Source organism: Callionymus lyra, chromosome 13 (genome assembly GCF_982586985.1).
Source record: "Callionymus lyra chromosome 13, fCalLyr1.hap1.1, whole genome shotgun sequence".
NCBI classification, from domain to species: Eukaryota; Metazoa; Chordata; class Actinopteri; order Syngnathiformes; family Callionymidae; genus Callionymus; species Callionymus lyra.
In genome coordinates this window covers 6,305,912-6,327,565 of record NC_141830.1, presented here as the reverse complement: position 1 = coordinate 6,327,565, position 21,654 = coordinate 6,305,912, and the positions used below count along the sequence as shown (strand labels likewise).

The 21,654-nt window shown below is 37.0% G+C and overlaps 3 protein-coding genes across 3 annotated transcripts; 2 read left to right on the top strand and 1 right to left on the bottom strand.

Annotated features, from left to right (window-relative positions):
- Nucleotides 1–3,773: 3,773 nt before the first annotated feature.
- aicda (activation induced cytidine deaminase) lies at nt 3,774–6,818 on the top strand. The gene is made up of 5 exons (XM_087806130.1): nt 3,774–3,793; nt 5,169–5,334; nt 5,494–5,776; nt 5,838–5,953; nt 6,762–6,818. Exons 1-5 carry the CDS (start codon nt 3,774–3,776, stop codon nt 6,816–6,818), a joined length of 642 nt encoding a protein of 213 aa, XP_087662256.1.
- A 1,216-nt stretch (nt 6,819–8,034) lies between these two features.
- Nucleotides 8,035–15,659, top strand: necap1 (NECAP endocytosis associated 1). Its single transcript, XM_087805601.1, has 7 exons — nt 8,035–8,177; nt 10,200–10,300; nt 11,372–11,476; nt 11,552–11,633; nt 11,701–11,809; nt 12,805–12,946; nt 14,869–15,659. Exons 1-7 carry the CDS (start codon nt 8,077–8,079, stop codon nt 14,976–14,978), a joined length of 750 nt encoding a protein of 249 aa, XP_087661727.1. The 5' UTR covers nt 8,035–8,076; the 3' UTR covers nt 14,979–15,659.
- Nucleotides 15,660–17,765: 2,106 nt separating this feature from the next.
- On the bottom strand, nt 17,766–21,329 carry mfap5 (microfibril associated protein 5). Its single transcript, XM_087805915.1, has 7 exons — nt 21,255–21,329; nt 19,508–19,585; nt 19,393–19,425; nt 19,287–19,322; nt 18,268–18,355; nt 18,121–18,194; nt 17,766–18,058 (listed from the first exon to the last, which is right to left on the bottom strand). Exons 2-7 carry the CDS (start codon nt 19,548–19,550, stop codon nt 17,955–17,957), a joined length of 378 nt encoding a protein of 125 aa, XP_087662041.1. The 5' UTR covers nt 19,551–19,585; nt 21,255–21,329; the 3' UTR covers nt 17,766–17,954.
- Between the last annotated feature and the right edge of the window lie 325 nt (nt 21,330–21,654).

Here is a 21,654-nt window from a genome sequence, read left to right as displayed (position 1 = left end):
CTGTGTGCATGTGTGTGTATGTAAAGTGTATGTGTGTGTGTTTAAAGTTTTTGTGTGTGTGTTTAAAGTGTGTGTGTATGTGTAAAGTGTACATTAGTGTGCGTGTGTGTTTAAAGTGTGCATGTGTGTATCTAATGTGCATGTGTGTGTGTGTAACGTATGCAAGTGTGTGAGTGTGCAGTGTGCGTTTGGTGTGTGTGTGTGTGTGTGTGTGTGTGTAGGTGTTTGTGTGCGTGTAGGTGTGTATGTGTGTGTTTGGTGTCTGTTTGTATGTGTATAGGTTTGTGTGTTTGGTGTGTGTGTAATTTGTGTATGTGTGTGTTAGTGTAGGTGTGTGTGGTGTCTGTATGTGTGTGTGTAGTTTGTGTATGTGTGTGTTGGTGTATGTGTGTGTTGGTGTAGGTGTGTGTGCAGTGTGTGTATAAGTGTGGACGGTCTGCTGGTTTTCGGAAAATATGACTTGGTGTTTGTAGCTTCTCTGGCCTCGACTCTTGGTCAAATGTCCTGCAAGGTCTGGATCTAGAGTGCGACTGCAGCACACACACGTTCACACACCTAACATGTTGAGTACACACTGTAAGCCACAATCCTAGTGTTGTGTTCTTACGCGTGATCTCGGCCTGCTGTGTCCGGAAGTTGTTACTTTCATTCTTGCTCTGAATCAGCCTGAAGTTTCAAATGACTCACAAGTGAATAAAGTTATGTGTGTTTCCTTTAGCATGTGCTAATATTAGCCTCCTGTCATTGGAACTACTGGAGTAAGAAAAAATTGATAAACTTAAATATTGGGTTTTCTTCCCCTATTCTGAATACACACTTTATGGATTTTTGTTATTGCCAATTAAATGTAAATATTCACAATCACATAATTTGTTTGTTTTTCTATTGCAAGTAACAACTTCCGGACACACTTCCGACCTCTAGCAGTCATTACGTCCTCCAAAGCTAAATAAGGAATGAAATCCTGTGAGATCCAGCCCATGACTGAGGACGAGAGGATACAGTCGACTCCAGCACTTTTTAAAGCTGATGTTTGGACATATTTTGGCTCAAACAAATAAAAGCTTTTACAACTTCCTAAAGAGTCATGAAGTCACTTAATCTTGCAAGACCAGAGTCAAGTACTCTGGTCTTCAAAGAGTACTCAGGTACTATTGTATCATTGACTCTTTACATTTCTGAGTGGGTATGACTGGTATGATTGTGTCAGAGTATTAATCTGAATGTCACAGTTGCATCTCTTTCAAATTTGTTTACAAGAGAACTTGTAAAATGTAAAATGTAAAACCTATTAAAATGTAATTTTATTTCTTAAAACTGTCTTTTATTTCATTGATTGTGAATCTGTGTAGACAAGTAGTAGTAATAGTTAAAACCAATGCATTGTCAATTGTTGTTGCACATATTTAAATTAGCAACATGAATGTGCCTAAAACAAAGTGAAGTAATAAGTGTATTTTGAACAATATTTTTATTTTCCGATTTAGCAGTCCTTTTTTTAACAGTTGTGTGTATATTGGTCCCCGCAAATCCAGCAGGCTCCGCCCACAAACGTGTGTGTATCATGTCCCCGCAAATATAGCAAACCACGGACATTTTTCAACCAGCCAATGAGAATACAGTTTGCAATTTTGACCCGTGTGCATCAGATCCAATTTATATGGAAGAGAACCACATTGCAGATAGTTGCCTCTGTGTTGTACAAAAGAATACACAGACAAGTAGAATGACTAGCGAGTACTTCAAGAGAAAATAAGAGGAAAAATATGGTTAATAATATGGTTTATTGTACAAAAATATTATTTTTTAAAAGGCCAGAAGAGCTACTCCTTTGGTGTAACAGGTTGGTGACCCATGAGTAAGAATATATTATTAGAATTACGGGGACTTAGTGTACGTCCCTGCAAATCACCAAAACACACACACACACACACACACACCCACATGAGTCACTCTAATCGTTGGGCACCGCACAATCATTGGCCAAATTAACTTAATTAGTTCCAGATGATGTAGAAGATATACCGTGTTAATGACACACACACACACACTCACACACACACACACACGCTCACACACACACACACTGATCAGCTCTAAAAACAGCCACCCTGGGAAACGGTGAATTCCCCAAACCGCAGCGAGCTGGAGCGAGTGAGGGGAGTCATGGGAAAGCGAGAATCCCAGCATGCACTGGCACAGAGGTAGCATTGCCGGGTGATGAAGTCAAAGATCTGACACCGTCTGACGCTTCAAAGAGTCGTCCTCACGCTGCGGTCGGTCAGCTGCTCTCGCAGACATGACCAGTGGAAGGAAGGTCAATTAAAGTTCCACAATTCAGGAAAGCCCAGATCAGAGGGTGGGGCTGCTTCGGTCTGGGAATGTGGAGAGCTCCACCAAATCCAGGGGCCCCGAGGAAGAGGGGTGCTGTAGGTGGGAGGCAAAAGGGGGTCACGGCTGATCCCTCCGTGGATCAAGGTGAGAAACTCTCTGCAAGATCAAGGCTCCTACAGTGTTTGGAAATTTCCAGCCATTTAACGGAGTTTTTACTGGCGTGTAGAAAAGAGTGGGATGGTTACAAATCACTTTTCACACTTTCATGTGTGTTTGTGCAGAAGACTTTATAACGTGAGTCTTTCATCTGCCCGGCTTATAAAACACACCCTTATTGGCTCCAACCAGAGGGTTTTCATTCAATGGGAAATTTGGAAAAGATTCTTCGCTCATAAAACCACAAAGAAACTTCAAAGTCATTTAAAAAATGAAGAAAAAAAAAACACTTTTGTTCTACATTTTTTTACAACACCGTATTGATATTTAACAGCACTATATAGATATATTTAAAATAAAACATAAATGTGTGTATAAAATAAAATAAATCAATGTTTTTATTTACAATTAACAAGAAAATATTCACTCGGTTTGTTCATTTTTGTGTTGCAAATAAACTTACGGCCTCTAGATGGCAGCAGTCATCATGTTCTCCGCAGCTAAAGGAAGAATGAAATCCTGGCAATGACTGAGGACAAGAGGATGCAGTCGACTCAAGCAGTGTTCATATTCTAATTAAATACTACAATTAAATAGTTGTTCCAACAGTAAACGGTACATCAGAATATATAGTGTTGTTGACCCTGTATTGTGATACGTATCAAAACATTCTTGACAATACACGTTCCTTAACCAACACATCAACACACAACTCACACAGAGTTTGACAGGAAGTACCTGTGGTGTTTAATTAAGGATGGTAAACAGGAAGTGAACGTGTGACAACAAATGACTTTCATGCCCCAGCAGTGAATGCAAGTTGAGCTAAATTATTATTAATTACATTATTATTATGTGAATTGAATCTTAGAATTGAATTTTGTACGTAATTTGAAATATCAAATTATTCTCACTGTCATTCTTATAATGAATACATTTATATATATATATATATATATATATATATATATATATTTGTTTTATGAATTCATATTTCAATTTATGTTTTCTTTTAATATATATATTTACATGTGTTTGACAAACAAAGCGAGAGATTAAAAAAATAAGTATCTTGTTCTTTGCATCACTGAACTTATTTGAATTCATTCCGGTCTAACCAAAAAACGCCGGATGTTTATGTTTAGAGACATCCACTAAATTCTCAGTTCCCCCCATCTACTATCGATCACACGTAAACACACACCTACATAGACTTTCATTATTCGTCTTAACCTGCTCGAGCGTCTCGTCCCAGTCAAACTATAACCAGCTCGTCGTCCGACATGATTTCTAAGTTAGACAGGTGAGCAACTATTCATGTTTTTTTTTATATAGCTCAGGAGCTGCTGTGTGTTGTGTGTGTTCATATTGAGGTCTACAAAGTTCTCACAAACTATCACTTGGTCACGTGAGGTTTCAGTCTGTCTATCACTGAACTGTCCTGGTTTGTGTGAAAGTGAGATGAGTGTCCATTAGTCATTTGTTGGTTAACCACAAGCTTCAACGCCACAAGAGATCTTGTGCATGTTACATTCATGTGGCGTTAAATGTATATATTCAATTGATCTTTTAGGTTCTTACTGTACATTTTAAAATGGTAATGCATTATGTATTACTTATTAATGTCACTCAAGAACAAGTTATATTACAACAATAATGTCTTTAAATAATGTCTTTAACTTTTATATGTCTATGCATTATTCTGACAATAAAATTGTGGCAGCAAGGTTGATAATGTAGCATGCAGCTAACAATGTTGCTAATGTAGCATGCAGCTAACAAAGTTGATAATGTAGCATGCAACTAACAAGGTTGATAATGTAGCATGCAGCTAACAATGTTGATAATTGAGCATGCAGCTAACAAGGTTGATGATGTAGCATGCAGCTAACAAGGTTGATAATGTAGCATACAGCTAAAGGGGTTGCTAATGCAGCATGCAGCTAACAAGGTTGATAATGTAGCATGCAGTTAACAAGGTTGCTAATGTAGCATGCAGCTAACACGGTTGCTAATGAAGCATGCAACTAACAAGGTTGATAAAGTAGCATACAGCCAACAAGGTTGCTAATGAAGCATGCAGCTAACAAGGTTGATAATGTAGCATGCAGCTAACAAGGTTGCTAATGTAGCATGCAGCTAACAAGGTTTCTAACGAAGCATGCAGCTAAAAGGGTGATAATGTTGCATGCAGCAAACAAGGTTGCTAATGAACATGCAGCTAAAAAGGGTGATAATGTAGCATGCAGCTAACAAGGTTGATAATGTAGCATGCAACTAAAAAGGGTGCTAATGTAGCATGTAGAGAACAAGGTTGCTAATGTAGCATGCAGTTGACAAGGTTGATAATGTAGCATGCAGCTAACAAGATTGCTAATTTGTTATGCAGCTAACAAGGTTAATAATGTAGCATGCAGCTAACAAGATTGCTAATGTAGCATGCAGCTAACAAGGTTGCTAATGTAGCATGCAGCTAACAAGGTTGCTAATGTAGCATGCAGCTAACACGATTGCTAATGTAGCATGCAGCTAACAAGGTTGCTAATGTAGCATGCAGCTAACAAGATTGCTAATGTAGCATGCAGCTAACAAGGTTGCTAATGTAGCATGCAGCTAACAAGGTGGATAATGTGTTATAAAGATAGTGCTGATGATAAATCCTTATTTACTTCCTTCAGTGTGTTGCTGCCTCAGAAGAAGTTCATCTACCATTACAAGAACATGCGTTGGGCCCGAGGGCGACATGAAACCTACCTGTGCTTCGTCGTGAAGAGAAGAATCGGACCAGACTCCCATTCTTTTGACTTCGGTCATCTAAGGAACCGCAGCGGCTGTCATGTGGAGGTGAGAGGTGGACGAACTTTGACATCTAACTTCTGAACGAGGGCTGGATGGTCAACATGTCTGAAGTTCACACTGCAGGGTTGAGTGCAGAGAAGAGGAAACAGAACAAAGTACAAGATGTGAGTTTGTACCAGATGTTGAAATACTTTTGTCTTAAAGTTGCTGTTTCTGCGCCACCTGAGAGTCTTGTGTCCTGGACTGTGGGGTTCGGGGAGTCCAGATGGAAGGAGACTGAGTTACTCCATCACCTGGTTCTGCTCCTGGTCTCCCTGTGCCGACTGCTCAAGGGCACTTTCGCAGTTCTTCGCGCAGATGCCCAACCTTCGCCTCAGGATCTTCGTCTCCCGCCTCTACTACTGTGACTCGGAGGACCGCCGGGAGAGAGAAGGCCTTCGCTCGCTGAAGGAGGCTGGAGTGCAGATCACGGTCATGAGTTACAAAGGTAATGGATCCATGCAACATAACAAACTTAAATATTACAAATTAAATCCTTCCCTTCTTAGACTTCTTCTACTGCTGGAAGACCTTTGTTGCTCGAAGGCAAAGTCACTTCAAAGCCTGGGATGGTCTGAACCAGAACTCTGTTCGCTTGGCCAGAAAACTCAAACGCATCCTTGAGGTACAAAAGTTTGCTAATGTAGCATGCAGCTAACAAGGTTGATAAAGCATCCTGCAGCTCACAAGGTTGCTAATGTAGCACGCAGCTAACAAGGTTGATAATGTAGCATGCAGCTAGCAAGGTTGATAATGTAGCATGCAGCTAGCAAGGTTGATAAAGCATCATGCAGCTAACAAGGTTGCTAATGTAGCATGTAGCTAACAGGGTTGATAATGTAGCATGCAGTTAACAAGGTTGATAAAGCATCATGAAGCTAACAAGGTTGATAAAGCATCCTGCAGCTCACAAGGTTGCTAATGTAACATACAGCTAACAAGGTTAATAATGTAGCATGCAGCTAGCAAGGTTGATAAAGCATCGTGCAGCTAACAAGGTTGTTAATGTAGCATGTAGCTAACCAGGTTGATAATGTAGCATGCAGCTAACAAGGTTGATAAAGCATCATGAAGCTAACAAGTTTGCTAATGTAGCATGCAGCTAACAAGGTTGCTAATGTAGCATGCAGCTTACAAGGTTGATAAAGCATCATGCAGCTAACAAGGTTTATAATGTAGAATGCAGCTAACAAGGTTGATAAAGCATAATTCAGATAATATAGCATGCTAACAAGGTTGCTAATGTAGCATGCAGCTAACTAGTTTGATAAAGTGGCATGCAGCTAACAAGGTTGCTAATCTAGCATTCAGCTACTCATACTCCTGATGCCCTGATGATTGTGCGCCAGATTATAAACAACAAGAAATGTTGACACACATTTGGAATCATTGATTTGGTCATTCTTATAACACGTTTCTCTTCTCTCTTCCAGCCCTGTGAGATTGAAGATTTAAGAGATGCATTTAAACTTCTAGGGTTTTTAAGCTGACCGTGAATTTGGTTCATGGAAGATAATACTGTTGAAATACTTTGCCTATAAACATTTTAATAAAATATAATCTTTCTTGTGTTGCTTATTGAGAACATGAAATGACTATTTGAGTGTTGTTAAATATTCCTTCAGTTTGTTAACATTATATTTATCTTATCTTAGTTTACTGTTGATGGATGTTGTCATTATTCCTCTGAGTAGATTCGTTTCGGGGTTTTTTCTTAGCTAAAGTATTTCAATTAATAACAATTATTTCCAGAGACAATATACCAACATAAAGCATCACAATATATTTATTGCCATGTTGTCATTAAGTATTTGAAACTCCAACTCTCTTGACTCACTCACATGTTGTAAATGTTGAAGTCTTCCTCTCCATGGTTCTTCATCATGACAGTGTTTTGAATGTATTACTTTATTAAGTTGCTCTGAAATCTGGGCGAACGAGAGGTTACGAGAGCGGAGTCCATTGACGTTATAATGGCTTACTTTTCCAGACAGCTCCCGATATCAGGCCCCACTTTGTTTATACAACAAGTCCCTTGGAGGTGGAGACTATCTGGATTGATGACGCGCTGTGACAAACCTCCATGTTTGACCAATCGCAGCAGAGCGGGCGTGGTTATGGTAAACAAGAGTTAATCTCCAGAAAAGTATTTTCAGTATTTTAGCAGATTAGCTTTTAGCATTTTAGCTCAGCTATTTCGATTAAGAAACTATTAATAATAATTATTTCCAAATACAATATAGCAATAATAAACATCCCAATAGATGATTTAGACTTCCTAGCAGAATAGTGTTTAGCATTTGTAGCTGAGCTATTGCTTAACTATTATTAATAAATGAAAGTGATTATTTCAAAAGACAATTTAGCAAAACAAATTATATATATAAAATGTATAAGATAATAGATTGGCTTTATTTATCTTTTTACGGATTAAATAAAATAAATAGTCAAGCTAGTTCTTATTTATAAACTATTAATAATAACAATGATTTCCAAAGACAATGTAGCTACAATAACCATCACAATAGATGAGTTTGTATAATTTTAAGACAAGATGTTTTTATTAATAATATTTTTACCCAAATACAACGTAGGATGAAGAGGTAAACCAGGAAAGTACATTTTGTCTTTTCCTTTAAGAGCATCACCGACGCAGGGATTAAGCTGCGCTTCTACACCGTCATTTACGGCCGCGCAGCCGTTAACGGGCATCTCTCTCCCGCCGTCACCGAGTCAATACGAGCCAAGATGGCGGCGGAGGGACAGTCCGAGTACGAGTCGGTTCTCTGCGTCAAACCCGAGGTCAACGTTTACCGGATCCCGCCGCGAGCATCGAACCGGGCGGTCAGGTGAGAGACGGAGGCCGCGGGGAGTCATGCGGGAGATGGAGTCGTTGCCTCGGCGACCTCCTCCCGCGACCACCGTGTAGCTCGGTGTGTTGTTGTTGTGTTTGCACAAGGTCACCATCCACTGCCGCATCTTAGCGCCACCTGTGACGTCAGTGGACCACGATCGTCATTTAAAATTGTGTTAACCTGCTGTGTGTGTGTGTGTGTGTCGTGTATGTGTGTGTGTGTTGTGTGTGTGTGTCGTGACGTAGCCGCTGGAGTTGTTGTGCTAAAGTGGCCTCAGAAGATCTCCGTGTGTCACTCAAACAGCTAATGTCAGCTTCTTTTGGTTCAATATTGAAAACAAACAAAAGGTTTTTTTTAGTTAAAAACGTGTGTCTAATATTTAAATGATGCACTTTGTATTTTTTATTCATTTTGTATATATTAATCCCTCAAAAACATTTCTTTTAAAGTTAATTTAAGGATTTTATTTAGCTTAATAAACGTCATGATGAAGAATGACTCCATTTTGTCTCCTTTTTGTTTGCTTGACGGCCCCTGAAGACATTCACAGAGTTAAATGTGGCCCTTGATGAATTTTAATTGCTCAGCCCTGCATTAGTTCGTTCATCCTGCAGACGTAAAATAATGAATGAATACATCATACCTTTACTTATTTACTTGACGACTACTACTACTACTACTAACCATTTAAGATATTTATAAAATAACACACTGACTCCTTTAAGAAACATCTTAAGACGTTTCTATTTGTTCAGGCTTTTCCTTGAATTTCTCGAACTCCTGTGTTGTTCTCAGTATTATCTTGATCTTTAAAGTATGTACTTTTTTGAGTATTGTTTTGATTGTCTAAGCGCTTTGTGACCCTGGTCTGGAAAAGCGCTATATAAATAAATATTACTTACTTACTTACATACAATTGGACAAAAATGACCCAAATTCGATGTCAAACCTCACAAAAATCTGTAAAACGATGAAATATGAATTAAATTGGTATCACAGACATTAAAAAAGAAAGCGCTGGAGATGAAATCTTGTTTTACCATAACCACCCCCGCTCTGCTCTCAAACATGGAGGTTTGTCACTTCGCGTCTTCAAACCCCAACGTCTCCACCTTCCTAGGCACTCATTGTATAAACAAAGCGGGGCGGGATTACAGCTGGCTGGAGGAGGAGTGAAGATATTATTATGTCATGATGGACTCCGCTCTTGTAACCTCTCGTTCGCTGAGATTTCCGACGGGTGAGAACTTTATAAAATAATAAGTTGAAAACATGGTCATGATGAAAGACTTACTGCATCTTGGAGAGGAAGACTTGAACATTTGAAAAGTTTCACGTTAGTGGATCTTTAAGAGAAGAAAGAGAACGTTTGACTGCATGTGGTTTCAAACCATCATCTCCCGTGAACGCTGGTCATTATGTGAGTGAGAAAATATGGATTCACTTGAGTATCGCGATGTTTTAAGAAGAGCTTAAAGGAATAATGAAATGAGATCCCAGCGATAACTGAGGATAAGAGGATACAGGTCTCTGAAGCGAGAATTCTGACCCTGTTCTAGTAGAAGAACTCACATTTTACCGATCGTTAAATCCCTTCACTGGCTGGTTTTCTATCGTGATTAATTTTAAAATTCTGGTTCTTACTTTCAGATCTATTCATGGTCAGACCTTCCATCAGTGATCTGGTCTGTAAACACCAGAGTGAAGTACTTCACATAAATCCTTGTACATACAGTATCACAATATATCCTGTATCGTGATATGTATCGTTAAATTCTTGCAGATCAATTGACTGATGTGTCTGTGGGTTCCAGTGAAGATCATATGTATTGTGTTCTTCCGAACGACAACACCGGCCTCTAGATTGTCTGATTAGTCAGCAGGTTGACTCAGAGTGATGATGTCATAGTTCAGCATCATGACTCACCGACACTTCTGTCTCATCGTGGTTCTACCGTGTGTGTAGACGGACGTACTCGTGTCGACATTAAGTGTGTGTTTGTGTGTCGACTGCAGGGCTGCGGACTGGAAGCTGGACACTCCGGACTGGTCCGGACGGATGCGCGTGACGGCGCGCGGGAAAGATGCGTACGTGAAGCTGGAAGATAAAATCTCTGGTGAGAGAATATCAGGAGGAAATAATAAAACATCTTATCTCTCTTTTCCTTAAATACATCCTTCCTCCTCCCATCTTCCATCTCTCTCTGAATCCTTGAATTTAACATGTTTGAATTGTTTTTTATTGATTTTATTGTTGTATAATCAATCAATCAATGTGTTTCTATGTTGAAAGTTTACATTTGTTTTTAAAAAATAATTACTCAAACAAATTTGAATATTTTCAGTTGGAACATAGTTTGATATACTAATTCTAATAATTCAAAAATGTATTTTCTAGATTCAATATTTTATAAAATTGGTAGTATTTTAAATTCAATATAAACATGTTGGTATAATGGTGTCGGCAGACATTACCAACAGAGTACCGAGCTACTTTTCTTTCAGCCGTTCATGTTGTTATATCATCATTTTTTATACTCATTTAAAAAAGCTACGAATAAAAAAAAAAAAAAAATGCATGGGATTAAGAAAACAGTTTTATTTAATTTATGTATTTTGTTATTTTAATGTATTTAATATCGGTGTAAAAACAATTTTTGAATCGTTTTTACATTCAATTATTACAAAACATTTTTTTTTAATTATTTAATTCTATTAATTCAAACCTTTTTAATTGTAAATATTCTGATTATTAAATTCAATTATTCAATATGAAAATTCAACCTTTAAATGTAATGATTAAATTCGGTTAATATATAATATATATATATATATATATATATATATATATATATATATATATATTTGGAAATATTCGAATTTTTTATTAAATTATTACAATACATACATTTAAAAAAGTTATTATTATGATTATTGAATTCAACCTTTTTAAATATAGAAATAATTGAATATATATTTCTAAAAAACAAATCAATGCTTAAAAGAATTTCAATAATTAATCAATTAATCAATTAATTATTTTTAGTAGCTTTATTATTGTCATTTGTTAAGTAATTAAGTATTTTTCCATAAATATATGTGTAAATATATCTGAATAAAAAACCATTACGAAGCGACGAGTCAGCAGATGCTGTGGTCTGAAGGTGAGCAGGTGTGTTTCCGTGCAGGTGAACTGTTCGCTCAGGCTCCGGTCGACTCCTATCCTGGCCTCGCCGTGGAGACAGTGAGCGACTCCAGTCGATACTTCGTCCTGCGCATCCAGGACGACAACGGTAGGAAGCGACACGCGTTACTCGCACATTGACGTTTGCCGGCGCGTCGTCCTCATGTCTCTCGCTCTCCTTCAGGCCGAAGCGCCTTCATAGGCATTGGGTTCGGGGACCGAGGAGACGCCTTCGATTTCAACGTTGCGCTGCAGGATCATTTCAAGTACGGGTCAAGGTCAGGGTCGGAGAGAGAGCGACACGTTGACCACGGCCATGTTGTTTGTGAGCAGATGGGTGAGGCAGGAGAACGAGTTCTCCAAACAGGCTCAGGCTCCGGACACCACGCCTAAGTTGGACCTGGGATTCAAAGAGGGACAGACGATAACTCTGAACATCGGGGTAACCTTTTCTCTTCGTTAATGTTTGAGCAGTCAAAGAGTGACCAGCAGGGGGCGATATAAAACATATGCAAGTACATCAGTGTCCTCGGAATATTGAATTAATTATTTTTTTTAAATGTTGAAGCTTTAAAATAATATATTGCTGCTTTTGTTGGTGGCACTATTATGGGGTTTGGATGAAATGTGAAAAAAATATAGAATTGAAAATATACATTTTATTAAATTATTAATAGAATGTATTTATTTGTTATTAAAAAAATAAACAACTTTAATATACAAGTTATTAAATTACACTATCTAAATAAGATATAATGCTTGAAAGAACATGTCAATAAACAAAAAAAATAAAATAATTTCTATACTTAAGTTGATTTTTCTTTTTCTAATAAATGTATTTTATTTACTTATATTTTTAATTTTATTTTACTAATACAATCATCAATCATTCAAAAATTATTTTTTATTAAGTCAATATTTTTGACTTTCTTGTTTAATTTGATACAAAAATGATGGCATAATAGTGAAAGCAGACAACACTGAATCCAAAACGCTTCTAATTAAAATATTTATTTACTTTTTTTTTTAATGATTTAGATTTCAATATCTAAACTAAAAATAATAATTATAATAATTATTTTTAAAATGCTAAAAAAGATTAACTTATCCGTATAGAAATAATTAAATTAATTTCCTTTTTTTGTTACAAATTCTTAAAAACGACAACATTTTAATAAAAAAATTAAAATGCATTATTGAATATTCTCATGACACTGATATACTAACATACAGACGCTACAGTGACGCAACTTTCTTGACATATTTATCCATTAATTTGGGCAAGAGACTAAAAAAACGAATATAAAGATAGTTTGACCTTTAAATGCTGGACACGCACAGACAGGAAGTACCTGAGAAGTCCGGTCTAGTTTCCTCCTGACACCCTTGTCTGGTCTTCGTCATCTCTGTTCAACGAGTGTGTGTTTGGTCTCCCAGCAATCGAAGAGGAAGGAAAGGTCTCGCCCGCAGAGTTCTGGTGGATTCGGTCTGCTGCCCCCCCCACCTGGAGGCAAATTAGCTCCGCCCCCTTCATCTAAAACCAACAACATCCAACTTCCTGCTGCAGCAGGTGATACAGGTGAGTTCAACACAGTAGTGTCGAGTCGTTCACTTTATTTCTGCTCAAAACCAACTCACTTACATTTATTTTGAGATGTTGCCTTGTTTTTCCAACTATCATGTCATATTTTAACTTTTATTGCTCATATTATTGGTCAAATGATTATAGACATAAGTGTGTAAATCGGTGTCACCAGAATATTGAATTTAACATTTCAAATGTTACAACTTTTTTTTATTTAATCCTTTTTTTTACTAATTAAAGTCAATCATTTGTATTTTAAAGGCTTTAATTATATCATTAAAATATTATTGTTTGTTTTTTACACATATTATTGATATTCCTTTTCCAATATTTAACAAATTACGTTTATTTTAAATTCAGTATAAAAATGTTGATAAAATAGTGTCACCATGATCGGCTGAAAGTTGGATCAAGTAGCTCGGTACTCTGTTGGTAATGTCTGGTGATACTATTATACCAGGGGCGGGCAATTATAATTCTTCAAGGGCTACATTAAATTCTGTGAATGTCGTTAGGGGCCGTCAAGCAAAAAGAAAGACGAGAAAATCCCTAAAAAAAAAGGATTTGCATTCGTCATTAGGTCATGACATTTATTAATCTAAATAAGATGACATTTTATTCTTGTATATATGAGTTTATTTTCAAAACATTTCTTCAACTAACTTTAAAAAAATATTTTGAGGGATTAATATATACTCAAAAAGTACACACAAAAAGGAGGGAAAAAGTAAATAAGTGTAATGTGAAAATGTAAATTAATAATAAATACAAAATACACTTTTTAATGCATTAGAACCATTTATAAATGATCATACTTTGACATTACGAGGGCCGCATAAATACAGTCAAAGGGCCGCACTTTGCCCGGGTCTGTATTATACCAACATTATATTATATTGAATTGACTACAAATTAAAAAAAAAAAAAGGAATTCATGAAGTTTATTTATAATTATTGCAACTAGAATATGAAAGTCTGTGTAACTAATTTTGAAATTTATAATTAAATGATTTAAGAAAAATTAACTATAAGTTAACATTTTTGAATTATTGATATTAGAAAATCCAACGTGTAGAAAAAACACATTTTGAAAACTATTCCAATTTTTTTAATTTTAAGCGTTTGAGATGATTTTGAATTCATTATTTGTATTTAAATTGTCAAATCATAAGAAAGTGTCTTTTGAAATGTTAGATATTCTCACTGACATGTACTTCACGAACAGCTGTTTGACCTGCCTACAATGGCCAGAATGCATTGCGGCACCTCGATTTAACTAACCTCTACCGCCATCTTGTGGCGGAATCTCGTTAGTGCGGAAGTAACGTGAGAACCTGAGGCTGATTCAGCTTCACGAAGAATGTTAGCGCAGCAATAAAGTGACTTTGTGAAGGTTTTGTTGGCGTAAACATGTAGTTTTGTGCAAGAGTTACGACTCTACTTGTAAAACACTTCCTCCTCTCAAGTTCCAACCTTCGTGGTCGTGGGTCTCGAAATCACGTGCACGTAACAATAAGATTAAAGCACGTTAAATCTTGCTTTTTGTACAATTAAATAAAATAAATAAATAAATAAACTATTTAACATTCATCATGTTTCCTGGTAGTAATATAAACAAAAAAAAATTCAACCACAGAACTTAGTGGGAGACACTTTTGACCACACCCACCAATGTGCCTAAAAACACTGAACTCCCATGATGCCTTTCTAAACACTGACGTCTGATTGGTCGCGACAATACTGTAGTGAAATTCTACGTCTATGTTGTCAAAATCCGTCTACAGCTGTGATTGGTTGGCTGGGCGGCAAAGCATACACCTTTACTGAGAACTCACTTCCTCAAGGAACTGCCGTGTGAACTCTTTACTGTGTTGATGTCACTTCGTGTCGTTAAATGTTTCCCTGTCGACACACAGGTCGTCTGCTGGACCTGGACTCCAGCAACTCCAACTCGGCGGCTCCGTCCGAACCTTCATTCGCCAGCTCCGACTTATGGGGGGACTTTGACTCTGTCGCCCCGAAGTGAGACCACACGTCTGCTCTCCTGCTAATTTAACGCAGCAACTTTTGCAACCTTAACCCCCCCCCCAAACCCACCCCCAGCCCACTCCCTCCTACACGGGGTCCCATATCTCTCCCTGCCAAGCAGGGTAACCCCGAGATCTGTCCCGTCCATGTAGAGCCGTAGATCAAGACCGAAGCCTCAGACTTCGGTCTCCATCTTGTCGTCACGGTGTCGTTTCTTTGAGTTGATGAACTAACGCTCATAATCAAAGTGAATATACTAACTTGTACAGAGAACATGTATATATATCAGTGGTCCGCAGACGTGCTCGTGTCATGACGTGATATATCGGGGTGAAGCGACCATACTTGAAGAAGTCACCTCAGACTTGAACGCATCTAACGAGCATTTACGTGAAGCTCGTCAGGAAGTGCTTTTGTTTCTGTGTTAAAGGATGTTTTTTTTTGGTTCAGACTCAGTGTTAAAAGTGATGGAGACGTGTGTGTGTGTGTGTGTTCTTGTGTATACACACTTCCTCGAGGGACCAAGCAGTGTTATGATAAGTGAAGCTCCTTGAAATGAAATGAATGTTTTTTTTTTGTTTGTTTTTGTTGGTGTTTGTTTGCAATCATCTGTCAGTCAAACTGGAAATGGAAACAAGGGACAAAGAGAAACATAAATATATAACTTGATGAATCTAAACCTGCTTCGCTGTGTTTTTCTTTGGTGTCCGATGTTTGTGATGAATTATTTCAGCTTTTAAGATAAGAAAACGTATGAATGTCTGAAGGATAACAACCTCTTAATAGTGGTGAAGCTTCATGAATCAGTGTCATGTTGTTGAGAGGTCAGTAGGTGGCGCCATCAGTTTAAAAATGATGTTTCATTAGAACAGTTTAAAACAAGTGAAAATAGTGCAGAGACGCCATCTAGTGGACTCAGAACATAATGACACTGCTTCATGAAGCTTCATCAGACCATCACTACCATCTAGTGGACTCAGAACATAATGACACTGCTTCATGAAGCTTCATCAGACCATCACTACCATCTAGTGGACTCAGAACATAATGACACTGCTTCATGAAGCTTCGTCAGGTCATCACTACCACCTAGTGGACTCAGAACATAATGACACTGCTTCATGAAGCTTCATCAGACCATCACTACCATCTAGTCGACTCAGAACATAATGACACTGCTTCATGAAGCTTCATCAGACCATCACTACCATCTAGTGGACTCAGAACATAATGACACTGCTTCATGAAGCTTCATCAGACCATCACTACCATCTAGTGGGCTCAGAACATAATGACACTGTTTCATGAAGCTTCATCAGACCATCACTACCGTCTAGTGGACTCTGAAGATAATGACACTGCTTCATGAAGCTTCATCAACACATCACTACCATCTAGTGGACTCTGAAGATAATGACACTGCTTCATGAAGCTTCATCAGACCATCACTACCATCTAGTGGACTCAGAACATAATGACACTGCTTCATGAAGCTTCATCAGACCATCACTACCATCTAGTGGACTCAGAACATAATGACACTGCTTCATGAAGCTTCATCAGACCATCACTACCATCTAGTGGACTCAGAACATAATGACACTGCTTCATGAAGCTTCATCAAACCATCACTACCATCTAGTGGACTCAGAACATAATGACACTGCTTCATGAAGCTTCATCAGACCATCACTACCATCTAGTGGACTCAGAACATAATGACACTGCTTCATGAAGCTTCATCAGACCATCACTAGCTCTTATATTTTTGGCTTCTTTAACCAGAACATTGAATTCAACATTTAACAAAAAATGTTGAAACTTCAATAATATTTTTGAATAATCAAAATCAACAAATTTTGAAATAAAAGAAAAATATAACATTTAGGTATATGTTATTGATGTAAATAATCGAAAAAAAAAGATTTAAAATTCAATATAAAAATGTATATCATCAAGTAGCTCGGTACTCTGTTGGTAATGTCTGGTTTATATTGAATTAAAAAGACTAGGAATAAATACTGAATTTATACAAACATTTTTCAATTATTGTTAATAGAAAATCCAACTTTTAAAAGTTTATTGCGTATATTTAATCTCGTTTTATTTTAATTCAGAAGCGAAACAAAATCAGTTGCGTAAAAACACGATAAAAACACGGTAAGTCCAGACATTAAAGTTCCATTAGATCTTATTTGTGTAAACTATTCAATAATGATGTGTTGATGAAGCTTCATGAAACAGTGTCATTATGTTCAGAGTCCACTAGATGGTAGTGATGTGTTGATGAAGCTTCATGAAACAGTGTCATTATGTTCAGAGTCCACTAGATGGTAGTGATGTGTTGATGAAGCTTCATGAAACAGTGTCATTATGTTCAGAGTCCACTAGATGGTAGTGATGTGTTGATGAAGCTTCATGAAACAGTGTCATTATGTTCAGAGTCCACTAGATGGTAGTGATGTGTTGATGAAGCTTCATGAAACAGTGTCATTATGTTCAGAGTCCACTAGATGGTAGTGATGTGTTGATGAAGCTTCATGAAACAGTGTCATTATGTTCAGAGTCCACGAGAGGGCGTCTCGGCACTATTTTCCTTTGTTTTGAACAACCTGTTAAATAAATCATCATTTTTAAATGGATGGCGCCACCTACTGACCTCTGAACAACATGACACTGTTTCATGAAGCTTCATCAGTCCGTCATGTCAAATCTCGTCATGATGAGGATTCGAACCATCAAGAATAGACGTCTTGCTCAAGGGTCACGATCATGACTCGAGTCCTAATATTGAAAAGCTTTATTCATTTGAGTGTCACTCCAGCAGCGTCACAAGAGCTCGAGTCAGAAAATGTGTAAAAAAAAAAAAGAATCAGTCGAAAGAATCATGGTTGAAAAAGTGCTCGTGTTACAAAGATACTCTTGTGTTCGCGTCTCGATATATATGAACGTCGCGAGTCGTTCCTCGGCATCATCACGCCCAGGTTTTGGGGTCGCCACGGCGACGGCGACACAGCTTCCCGCGAGTGGACCTCTGGATCCTGCGAGGCCAGCCGGACAGTTCCCTGCAGCGCTCGGCTGTGAGGACCACAAGACGGTGAGTCTCTCCAGCGGTCGCTCTTAGAACCGTGTGATCTGACCTTTCTCGTACTCGTCCTGCTCGCAGACGATCCTCGTGCAGATCTCGTTGTTGATCACGTAGACCCGGGAGATGCTGGGTCAGAACGGGGGGGTTTCCTCGGTTAGACATGTGGTCCGACACTCTTGTCTGGAGTCTTAAAGCTCACCTGTAGAGACAGAGCCCCGCCATGCATCTCTTGGTGGGTCGATGGACCGAGTACATCCTGGTGCAGGCGTACATCTCATCCCGGCATTCTACACTCACAGAGACACACGTTTAAGTAGCACGTTGGTAAGATTGAAAATATTGTGTCTGGCGCCTCCCAGTGTTGGAGCAGGGTTATTGCAATGTCAGGTGTTTGTGATTGTTGTTTTTTTCAAGATTTAATTAATATTTATTTTAAAATGAAATAAAATCATTTATATATTGAAAAAATATTTAGCTTTAATTGGATAATTTAATTTACAAATTTGTATATTTAGTTGAATTTGTTTTTATTGCATTATTATCATTTATCTTTTTAACACATAGAGTTTGATATTCCAATTCGAATAACAATAATAAAAAATCTAAATACACATGTTTTTAAATTTGTAGCTTTTAAATTCAATATAAAAATCTTAGTATAATAGTGTCACCATGATTGGCTGAAAGTAGCTCGGTGCTCTGTTGGTAATGTCTGGTGACTCTATTATACCAACATTTTTATATTGAATATAAAAGACTATTAATTAAAATTCGTTGAGTTTGGAATTTTTTTTAATTTTATTTTTTGAATTAGGATATTAAACTACTTGTAAAAAGAAATTATAAATACATTTCGAAAAATGTAAAAAAAAAAATCCTTTAATTACAATATTAAAAAGAATAATTCTACATTTCAATATACAAGTCAATATACTAAATTGTTTAATAAAAACATGAAAAAACTTTTTTCATTATCAAAGAAATACTTACTCAATGCTTAAAGAAACAACATTTTTTATAAAGATTTTCAACATTTGAAATGTAAAATGAATTCAATATTTGATGAGTCTGATACACTTTCATCGGTCGGTTGTTTTATTTCCCGATAGATCGTCTCTCATATGAAAACACTGTTTCTGGTCGCGTGAAACTCACAAAGATGGTGAAAGATAAAGTAACTTATTGCTGCTTTAAATGAACCTAGAAAAAATCACTCACTGTCGGACAAAGTCTTGTCGGCTGCTGTGGGAGGATCTGAGGAACAAATAAAACGTTAATAAAGAAACAGTGAGTCAAACACAAAAAATAAACTCATGAGGTTTACTGGTGGTCTGTGTTTTTCCCACGGGTGCAAACACTGCAACACACAAGTAGAAGAAAATGAACAGAGGAACTCGGCTGGAACGAAGAATTTCTGTGTTGTGTTTGGCTGTGGTTACCATGGAAACAGCAGAAGAGCAGGACCACGGCGAGGCCACCCATCCCTTCACCTTCACAAGTTTACAAGCTGCAGGAAACTGAGGAGGAGAAGGGGTTCGACATCCTCTCAATGTTTGAGTTGGTCGTGTTTTTCTTTCTCTCGCATGTTTTCCTCGAGACTCACTGAAGCTGAACACATACACACACACACACACACACACACACTATCTGACACTGTCACACACACACAACATCCAGAAGCTTCATATCTAAACACAAGTCAACAGCTTTCCATGTAAAATAAAAAGTGATTAATTTGGAATGAAAATAGTGAAAATGATAAATGTTGTTGTGTTACTGTGAGAGGTCGAGCGCCACCTGCAGGCCACATGAGGGACAGTTCTAGTGCTGCCCTCATGAGGTCCGTGTGGGAACATCAACCTGAGAAATTGTTCAGTTTCCTTGCTGTGACATTTTAATATTTCAAAGTTGTGTTGTCTGTTCAGACTGATCTGAAACTGCTGTGTGTTTTTAATATAATACGTCTAATTAAACCTTTTTAATGTTTCATGTTTCCCCCTTTCCTTGAGTTTTTTCCTTTTTTTATCCCACTGCTTTTAAAGACTTTCATGAATTCTGAATTTATGTAAGTATATCAGTGTCAGCAGAATATTAAAGAATTCAACGTTTTAGATGTTTTAGTTTTGAATTATTTAAGTGTGATCTATTTTTAAAAAAAAAACATATAGTTTCATATTCTCATTCCAACATTTAGAAAATTAATTTTTCAAATTAAATTCTTCTTTCTTCATAGTCTTTTACTTCAATATAATTTTTTTTATAAATGGTATAGAAGTGTCACCAGACATTACCAAACGAGTATCGAGTGATGGTGATATCAGCCAATCATGGTGAAACTGCTATTGTTATTTAGAAAATGTGCTTTTAAGTTGTTGGAATATCACTTAATTTAGTGTAAGAAAAATTACCTTTCAATATAGAAATCATTGAATTCATCATCAATATATATATATATATATATATATATATATATATATATATATATATATATATATATATATATATATATATATATATAATATTAATTAATTAATGAATCAATAAAAAAAAATGGAAAGGTTTCAACATTTGAAATCTTAAACAAAGTGTACACAATTTCACTTTAAAAAACAACATATATAACATTTGTGTTACTTGTAAAATGTTTGACACACAAAATAAACATTATACATTATAATGAATATATTGTCGGTCGTTCATCTTTGGTCCTGAACTCTGAGGCTTTTAAAGAAAGAAAGGATTTGATGACACAAGTGGAAGATTATAGCAGAAGATAAAACAAACGTTTCTTTCTTCTTCCTCTGTTAGAGACGATGTTTTAATCTGTTATTTCTCTTTCGTTCTCCTTCATCTTCCCTCCATTTAAACCTTTTCCTCGCCCTTGTTTCCCTCCATCATTCCTCTGGTGATGTGTCAGGATAATCTGCAGTCCAAGAGTGAGTTTCCTCTCAAGAATGTGTCGGCCTCCTCCCCTCATGCATTCTTCCGCTGCTTATTTTCATCAAATATGTCTTTGTGGACCTTCACCACCACAAACACTCCATGTTTTCATCTCCGCTCAAATGTTTTCGTCTCACAGCGAGAATGTAGGAAACGATCAGTTTGTTGTTGAGACTAGAATCGTCTTCAGTGCGACATGTTCATCTGGACTGTTTGTTTTTAATGAATAGAAAAGATTGTACTCACTGTTGCTGTGGTCCTCGACCGCTTTAACACTCTTTTGTCTTGAGGTTTTTTTCTCCTCCTCCTGCTGTTTTCTCCTCCTCCTCCTCCCTCCATCACACTTTTTTTTCCCTGCCCAGTCTGCTGGAAAAATAAAGCTTTTGTTTTTTTATTCTGTAATTATTTGTAACATACCAATAATATTCATCCATCTGTTATAAAACAAATCAATCATCAATCGATTATTTTAAAAAGTGTTTACAGTATAGACTTTTCCTTTTAGGAAAACCTTTAAAACTGTTTAGACTTTTATATCTTGTCTTTAAATGTCTTTTTTGTTTATTGCAAAGTTTTCCCTTTTTTCCTTAATCCTGGTTTCATATTCTTAATTTTGACATATCTTGTTTTTATTATGGAGCTCTTT